At 41.4% G+C, this 9,321-nt stretch overlaps 1 protein-coding gene across 1 annotated transcript; it reads right to left on the bottom strand.

Moving 5' to 3' along the window:
* Positions 1 to 796: 796 nt before the first annotated feature.
* Positions 797 to 4,007, bottom strand: barx1 (BARX homeobox 1). Its single transcript, XM_005726707.1, has 4 exons — positions 3,416 to 4,007; positions 2,092 to 2,371; positions 1,543 to 1,627; positions 797 to 1,281 (listed from the first exon to the last, which is right to left on the bottom strand). Exons 1-4 carry the CDS (start codon positions 3,615 to 3,617, stop codon positions 1,117 to 1,119), a joined length of 732 nt encoding a protein of 243 aa, XP_005726764.1. The 5' UTR covers positions 3,618 to 4,007; the 3' UTR covers positions 797 to 1,116.
* Positions 4,008 to 9,321: the final 5,314 nt, after the last annotated feature.

The raw sequence follows: 9,321 nt of genomic DNA, 5'->3' as shown, positions 1-9,321 counted from the left end.
ATAGATAGATATATACATATATATATATATATATGAGGTCTGCGAGTAAAGAGAGTAACAGAAGACATATTCCGGCATTTTTATTTGATGTATTTACTTTTTACTAGTAAACCTTTATCTGTTCACTGTTATCGTTCAGCTTTGGTTTACTGAGATCAGAATTTCGTTTTATTGCCACAGAGGCGTTAAGGGAAAACTGTCTTTAATAACAAGCTAAAGAAATAATCTTCTCACCTCAGGTTTTCATTATTATTATAATTATTATTATTATTATAATTATTATTATTGTTGTTATTATTATTTCGCAGTGGTTCTTCCTGTGCAGTCCAGATCTGTCAAGTTATTACCTTTTATATATTCTGATTAACATGTTCACGATCAATTCAAGCTAACGATACTGTAACATATTCTCCTGCATTCGCATTCACCTAAATGGCCCTGATACGCTTCATGTGAAAGGAGACCTATTTTGTATTCTCACCCCCCAAAAACTCCTCATTAAATAAATCCATATTTTTATTTCGATTAAGAAAGAGAAGCCCCAGTGCTGCTACATGGAATCATGACATTACCACAGCAGGACACGCAGGTCAAGAGCAACTAGTCCTAAACCTGAGCGCCTTTACGCCCCCGTGTCTCTGTTATCTGGAGCCTCGTGATTCGCTGCGAACTTGTCTGAATGTGCAGATATGTATCCATGTTAGGCGCGTGTGAACAGGGCCTCGCGGGGCCGGTGACGACACGCTTATCTTTAACCATGCCCCCTTTGCAATAAACGGAGAAGAGCCTTAGTGAAAATATATTTAATAATTAATCAAATGCAAAGTTACACAAAGGGAATGCAGGACAGATAAGTGAGAGCTGATCCTTAGAATATAAAGAGTTAGACCTACTGCAAAGATTTGAGTCCCCTCCTCAACAGCAGCATCACGAGGGAATGCCACAAAAACGCCGGGCTGCTGGAGGATGTCGCCTCGTGCACGTTAGGTTTCTGTAGGGCTTATTTTTCTTTTTTTCTTTTCTTTTTTTGCACCAGGTGGCCGTACGGTCCAGCAAAAAATCCCCCTTTTTTCAGGCACTCTGAGCGTCCCACAGGTTCATAGATAAAGAGGCTGGTCATTCCTCCTGAGCGTTCTCTAAGTGGGAGCTGGAGCCATCGGGCCGGTCAGCCTCTGCGGTGGATCGCTCCTGCTCAGAGAGCTGCTCGCTGCTGGGGATGGAGTTCTTCTTAGGGCGACCTTTGGGCTTGGTCGGGGACTCCAGGCCGCCGCCCTGCAGCACCTGCGGGAGAAACTCGGTTTTAGCCTCAGAGTACAGACGGTGACTCATACATGTGATTTGGCGTCCTTAACAAAGTTGCACACCAACATATTCAATGCGAGACCCCCCCCCCAAAAAAAAAAAAAAAAATTCTGCTGAATTTATTCCGCTGAACTGCATTTCCCATCAGGATAAGTTGAAAGAATGGAAAGCAGACGCATCTCTTTACTTTTGCGTTGAGCTTGCATGTTAAACAGACTGTATTAAGTCCAGCCAACTTACAATTTTCTTCCATTTCATCCTCCTGTTCTGGTACCATGTTTTCACTTGGAGCTGACTCAGACCGAGAGACTCTGCGAGATCTATTCTGTAAGACACAAAATCAAACATATCATTAGAAGAAGAAGAAAGCAGTGTGGACCACACTTCCAAAGACCTCATCAAGTCACCAGGATAATAATGAGGTTTTATTGCTACCTGTTGCAGCTTGTAATAGCCTCATTTCGCTTTAGCTTTCTAAAGGTGGAACGACCCAGATCAAATGGAAGCTCTCACCACCGGCCACCGTGAAAGCGCTCAGGTGTGGTTTGAGCAGCCAGGTTAACGCAGTAGTTTTAGATTAAAAGCTGGACGAGGTTCGTTCGTTTAAACACACACTCAGTGTTTCAATGCAAATAGGAAACAGATAATAAAGACATGAATTAGTGATGTGAGAGAAGTTTTGCAGTGCTGTGAAGCAGTCTGCAGGTTACAGGCTGGAATAAATCCTACAGTAAGTCCCGGGAAAGCAGCTGTCTTTATCGCCATTATCCTCGGCGGTTTCCTGCGCACCTGTCGGGTGTAGAGAGGTACTTCTGCTTCTCGAATCGTTTCTCCAGGCCCATCAGCTGCAGCTCGGTGAACACGGTGCGGCTGCGGCGGCCCTTCTTGGTCTTGCTGCCTGCGTCGGCTCCGTGCTCCAGCTTCCCGCGGAGGTGGAGGTCCAGCGGCAGGTGGTGGGACGCCGCGCCTACCTGAAGGCCCGGAGCCGCGGACAGGAGCGGGGAGCCCAGCGAGCAGGACAGCGGGGACATGGGGAACTTTAGGAGGCTCGTCTGGTCTGCTTTAAGCACTGTGAACATGCCGGGGAAAGGAAACAACATATTACCCACGGCAATGAGGAGCAGATTTCAAAACGAGTTGGTTTTATTTACTCGATGTTTTCGAGGAGTGGGGACCCAAGGGGAACAACGGCGTAAACTACAAGTGGACCTTTAAAATCGATTCCGTTTAAGGTGGGCAGCTCTCGGAGGCTAAACGAGTTCCCCGCAAACGAAAAGTCGTTTTAATATCGTGTGTTTTCTGCAGAGGACGCATGTGACAGCACGCACACGCTGGAGCAGATTCCAAAGCGCTGCTGCCACACGGACAGAAAAGCATGAATGACGTAGATACGATTAAGTTCTACTTATTTCTGATACCAAACATTATAAGCGTGGAAGGTTAGAATAAGGCTTCAGTATTACTGTGTTATTGTCGTTAGACATGTTTTCAAAGGTTAAAGGTCACATGATGTGAACATTAAACGAAAGAAAGCACAGCTTCAAGCTTTAAAATTGGAGTAGCTACTGTGAATATTAAAGAGGCCTGAAATTATTATTAATAATCGGGAAAGGAAATTAGTCTTTCTCGTTCTGTGACTCGAATTGGAAAAAAGACAAAAGCAGTTCTACCCTAAACTATTATTATTATTATTATTATTATTATTATTATTATTTCTAGATATTGATCCATCATATTTAGATACCGTCACCGAGCGCTCATCAAAAGAAGAGCTAAGATTAACATGAATCTCATCGGTGATCCACGCTTTAACTCATTTAAGCTTCTAATATGTTTTTGTTTCTTATGTTATATTCTGTTTCTTAATCAGATAAAACCCATTATTTAAAAACTTTACAGTAATTCATTTTCATAATGCGCCTGCCTTTTTCTTGTTTACAGTGTTACTTAAAAACAGCGATAAGAAAGGAACCATTTCCCCCATGCCTACATTTGTAATTAAATGTGAAATCCCCTTTGAATATTTCGCTATTGTATTAAATATTAATGCGTGTATTATCCCGGTGTTTTTTTTCCACACCGCTATGAAAGACTCATCCATCTTTTGCCTTACCCAGTTGGTTATGGAAAGGCCGCGCGGAGAGTAGAGCTTGTACTCCGAATTTAAGCAGCTCCCCGGCCGGAGCCGAAACTTTGTGCTCCGGGTGATCTGTGAGGATCTCCTCTATCATGAAACTCCTGTAGCGATGAGTTCTGTGGTCTGCATGAACATCCGGAGGATAGTAATGCGCCCCCATGTCCAAAGGATGCTGCATAATCTGGCTGTCGGTCACCGGAGCGCGTTTACCCGATTATCACTCCCTTTCAGTGGCCCAAGCCGGAACTCATATTCCCTCTGTTGCGCTGCTGTAGTCCGAAGATCAACGCTGTGGGCAAAGTTATCCTCAGATTTAGGATCAAGGCAAGTATTGAGTACAGGTTGCCGACTTTTTCTGTGCGCCTGCGGCTCCTGGTTTCTTTTTTTTCCCTCTTTTCTTTCTTTGTGTTTGTTTGTTTGTTTTTTCTTACACTCTACTTCTGTCCAGATCTGTCCAGATTTGGAACCGAAAGCAAAACTTTGACCCAAAACTCCCAAATCCTGCCGCGTTCATGCCCGGTCCCTGCGTGTGAAGCGCGGAGCTCGGAGCTATTTGTCAGGAGCGGAGCTCGTCACCTTGGCAGTGAGTTGAGGAATAAGCTTCGGATTTTAAGAGTCTCGTCATAGCTCCACCTCTTCTCGGGGTTTGTGTGCTGTCTGCCTTTGCTGACCCAAAGTTACATGCAAAGCCACACTTGTCCTGCATGGATTTATGCAAAAGGGAAGAAAATAAGGACCTGAGAGGACGGGCCTGCAAGTGACTTTTATATGTTATTAAAGTCACGAGCCTGGAGACTTGGAGCAGTTAGTGTGATACTGCAAAATGGAACACAGGGAACAAATGTTTGATATGTGATGCTTTTTCAGAATGTGATATACTTTTTTATTCATAAGCAATCTGTTGTTGGTTATTACCCATATTAGGCCATTGCATTAAAATGCATTCATTTCGCCTGTAACGCTATTGCCAATAAATAATCAATAAATGAAGCCCATCCCCCTTTCTCTACTGCTGTGTTCCTTTATATGGTGCAATGAATGTAAAAAAAATATTACCGCAGATATGATTGAAAATCATTGCTGTCTCACCGCTGAGGTAGTTCCCTGCTTTAGGTGAAACATCTCCGGCATCTTCACTTTTCACTATTTTTTCTCTGAAATTGTGAAAACCCTCCCACAGGACAGCTTCAGCGGCTTTGAAAGGCGCTTGGTCGCACTGTGTTTTAATCTATAGAGCGGTAGAAGTAAAGGACAGTGATTCACACAATATTTGTTTTAAGTTAAAGAGCAGTGGATAGTAGCTAATGGATCATACCACTGTGAGGCATAGGAAGGGGAGTTTTCCAAAACGTAAACATGTGTTTTTATTATTATTATCATTATTATTATTAATAATAATTCATTTATATTTATTATATATTTTAACATTATATAATTCTATTTACTCTGATGCCTAAAGATGAGGAGAACAAAAGGATGATTTTTATATCTGGAAAGTTTTTAAGTGAAACAGCTATGAAAATTATTTTTACAGATTTTATTTCTCTCTCTCTCTCTTTAAATAAATACGTAAACAGGTCTAAACAGAAAATCTAAACACCATCTATACACCACCACAACAAAAGAAATGACCAGCAAGTAACAATAAGGGCATGTTGAATATCCAATAATCTGCAAAAGGTTTTAAGGTTTCAGTTCGCATTCTTAAATCCACAGTCTCTGGGACTCTATTAAGCACTTTGTGCAGCCACATGGCTGTGAATGATAATTCCTGAGAGCTCTGCTCGATGTGCAAGAAGACACCGGGTCAGAAGAATAGTGCTCTGTGTCCTCACAGATCCTTGTACCTGTCAAATAGACTCTGTGTGGCAGCGTACAGATGAGAGCTGATGCTATTTGGTAAAGTATGATAATGATTCAGCTCTGCACACTGCAGGTTGTTGGGTAACAACCTCCCCCTGGTGGTCATTTCGGAGATTGCAGATTATGCTCCTTGATAACGTTTCTGCAGTAAAAATCAAGAAAAAATACATATACGTGCCTTTAGATGCTTCTACTGCTGCCCTCCATAATCACGTACACAGGTTTTGCTTTCCTCACCTTCTCACCAAAAAAACAAAACAAAACAAAAAAACAAACCCAAATGTGAATATTTTGTTCTTTTCTTATGGATAGTTTTCACTGTTTTTCATTTTCAGAGAACGACACACTCAACGGTCATTTATTAAAGCAGAACCTAAATACAGATTATGTTTTCTGAACAATATTATAGTTACAGTGCACAAAGTAATCTAAACCATATTGGTCTGGCTCATTATTTACAATGTGAAGATATAGAATAGAATAGAATTCAACTTTATTGTCATTGCACATGCACAGGTACAGGGCAACGAAATGCAGTTTGCATCCATCCAGAAGTGCTTTAGTGATATAGATATATTACAATATATATTATGAGTGTTTCTTGAATCTTTACATAGTCAAACTAATAAATTGTATTTAGGAAAAACAAGGCGAGTTCCAACAAACAATATGCTACCACTAAATGAGAAGAAACATGACCATTTTTTGAGACAAAAACATTTAATAATGTCACTCATTTCAGACAATGAAACAGTTTCTTCACAGTTGATCACACCGACCTTGATTTTCTATACACAAAACTTAAAAGAACATCAGAATACAGTCGCTATTCAGTATACACACCTTGTCCTATGTATTGTACCAAAACAATGTCCATTTATTTTCCAAATATAAAAAGAGCATCATCTTTTTCAAATTTTTCATTTGCTGACACTGATACAAAACTCAACGTCTTACAGGGTATAAGTCAGTTCAGCTACAGCAATGTTCAGATTGATGTGTGTGGTAGCTCATAGTCACTGTCAAATATCACTCATGACAACTTTTTGCTGGTTTGTATGCTTGTATTTGCTGTTCTGACATTCCTTTACCATGCAGCCTACCTGCATCACTATAATAAACAGCCACTAGGATGCACCAGTGGACTACAGGAACGAGCTCTGTTTCTCAAGGATCATCTTTCTGTTATCCCGCAGAAGCAGCAGTGTGGCCTGCCGAATGAGCTCTGTACAAAGAAAAGAAATCTGACTTCTGCTCTCCTAACCTTTACCATATCATTTTTCTGAATTCAGGGGGTCATTTCAACAGCTAAAAATAATTGCTGGTACCCAGTGGTGCTTACATTGTAGGTATAATGGAACAGGGGAGTAAAAAAAAAAAAAAAATAGACAAAAGCAGTTTAGCACTACAGCTAAATATTGTTTTGTGTTTGTTTTTTTCCTCTTCTTCTCTTTTGCCTACATTTTAAGCACCATTAGTTGCTAAGTTCTTTATATCAAGGGCGCAGATTTGGTTTAGGCATTGGTGGAGACAGCTGATTCAACCACCGAACGCTGCCCTGTTTCTTTTTCTTTTTGTTTGCTTCTTGATAAAAGCAGAAATATACTTGCCTACATATGCCATTCTACATGCTTTTAAACCATTTAAAATTACAATTCATAGTTTTATATGTGAATTATATAAAGTTAAATTACTATTAAGCAAATGACTGACGAAGTATTTTAGGCTTTAGTTTACTTCAGCCATGTAACACAGGGTCTGGCTACCATAATCTGTAGTGGGCAAAAGCTAGATGACTGATCAGACTGAATCACAGTCTGGCCCAAATAGAGAAGCACCAGTTTCTAGTGCAGGGTTTAGGCCCTTTGGTATGATCCCGATGTTTAATATGGTCACAACTAAATTTAGAGGGAAGGATTCAGATATTAGTCTAGGTGAATGGAAAAGTAATTTGCAGACAACATTTGCTTTGCAAGGAGTTCCTGTAGATTTTAGAGCAGAATTAACACTCTGTTGCTTAGAAGGCAAGGCTAAAAGAGAGATTTTAATTCTAGCACCAGAGAAGCGTAATTCACCTGAGCTAATTAATGAGTTAGAGAAGTTGTATGGGGATAAAACAACTGCTTCGGTCCTGCGCTCTGTTCTTCAACGCTCGCCAAGAAACACATGAAGACATCAGTTCATTTGCACTGAGATTACAAGAACATTTTCTCAGGTTAAAGAGGAAGGACCCTAGAGGTATGAATGACGAAGATATTCTTCTCAGAGATCATCTGGTTGAAGGCTTGAGAGACACTGCCCTTAGAGGTGAATTCAGAATAAAAATTCTAATGAATGATCAGTTGACATTTGCAGAAATTAAAGCAGAACTAATCCTGAGGGAACACGTTTATGGTGAAATGGTTGATCCAGTCCAGTGTTTTGCTGCCAAAGGGGAAAGATACAAGACCTGTAATGCTAAGGATATGGAACAGATCAAATCAGAGTTGTGGGAGGACATGAACAAGCAAATGACCACACAATTCAATGATTTATCACAGACTTTGATCAAAGAAATCCGATCAGAACTTCATCAAGCTACACAAGGGACTTTGGACTGGAAACAGACTGACCAGTCCAGATCAAGAAAGGAGGGAGCAGACCCAGAGTCTACTCAAACAGCTATGATGAACAAGGTAGCCCCATCTGTAACACTTGTTGTCAGCGTACTTTGTGCCTAAGAAAAACGTGCAATATCAGATTTATCTGTTCAGGAAAGCGGTGCAGGAGTCAGGTGAAACGTTGGACAACTATCACACCAGGCGTAGGATTCTAGCCAAAAACTGAGTTTGCAGACATGACTGCAGAAATCAAAACACAAATTATCCAAAGCTGTACATCATCACAGCTGCGTAGAAAAGCACTCAGAGAACCTGATTTAACTTTGGATGATCTATTAAATCATGGGCGTGCATGTGAGTTGTCTGAATTGCAAGCTACAGGGATGGAAGCTGACGAGACAGCTGCAGTTAAAGTACAGCACAAAACAGGACGTGACACCATGGCTAGAAACAAATGGCAGCCGAATAACCGCTGTCGAAACTGTGGAGGCAGATATCCTCATGAGCAAGGCTTCCCAGCCAAAGTCAAAATCTGTAATTCTTGTGGCAAATACAATCATTTTGCAAAGCAATGTCGCTCAAAGACAAAAGAGACACATTGTGGAAAGAAGTATAAGAAAAATCTGCCACCGCAAACTGTTCATCAAGTAACAGATAGCGCTGCACATGTGGAGACAGGACACACATCCAGCAGTGATGACGCCTATGTATATGTGGTGAACAAAGCTAAACATCCTAAACTCCCACATACTGAAATCAGAGTAAGGGGCACCCAGATACTAATCGATTCTGGGGCCACTGCTAACTGCTTAACTGAAGCTACCTACAACAAACTGACACCACGTCAAATCAAATCACACCTTGTTGGCCTCAGGCGAATGCCATTGCTGAGAGATTCATGAGAACCCTAGGCAAAGCACTGAGAGTTGCCGAGACGCAGGGCACACCATGGAAACAGCAACTAAACATCTTTCTTCGTGAGTACAGAGCTACATCTCATAGCACAACAGCGAGCTCACCAGCTGAAATACTGTTTCAACGCCAGCTATACACCAAGCTCCCTTTCGTTAACACCACTCCACGGAAGTGTTCAGATGCTGAAGTGAGAGCAAGGGATGATAGTGCAAAGATCAAGATGAAGGTGATCGCAGATGCAACTCGTCGCGCCAGACCACACTCACTAAGTCTGGGTGACACAGTGCTGCATCGCCAACCCAAACACAACAAATTATCCACACCATACAATGCAAAACCCTACAAAGTGACTAAGGTTAAGGGTTCTGAAATTACAGCTACAAGGGATGGACACTCAATTGTCATTGTCAGGAATGCCTCATTCTTCAAGAAAATCAGACATGGACTTGAAGATGCCCCACCTGGACGGCATGTCGACCCCGCCTTAACAGACAAGCCCAGATA

The sequence above is a fragment of the Pundamilia nyererei genome, unplaced genomic scaffold (genome assembly GCF_000239375.1).
Source record: "Pundamilia nyererei isolate P.nyererei 1_Seehausen unplaced genomic scaffold, PunNye1.0 scaffold00021, whole genome shotgun sequence".
Taxonomy (NCBI): Eukaryota; Metazoa; Chordata; class Actinopteri; order Cichliformes; family Cichlidae; genus Pundamilia; species Pundamilia nyererei.
This window is presented reverse-complemented; position numbering and strand designations above follow the sequence as displayed.

Bases quoted from the DNA above. Each gene is read 5' to 3' on its own strand.
- barx1 (XM_005726707.1), bottom strand. From the start codon at position 3,617: ATGCAGCATCCTTTGGACATGGGGGCGCATTACTATCCTCCGGATGTT. The intron at 2,372-3,415 runs GTAAGGCAAAAG...GCATGTTCACAG, and splicing joins GCCTTTCCATAACCAACTGG to TGCTTAAAGCAGACCAGACG. The intron at 1,628-2,091 runs GTGCGCAGGAAA...TGTGTCTTACAG, and splicing joins TACCTCTCTACACCCGACAG to AATAGATCTCGCAGAGTCTC.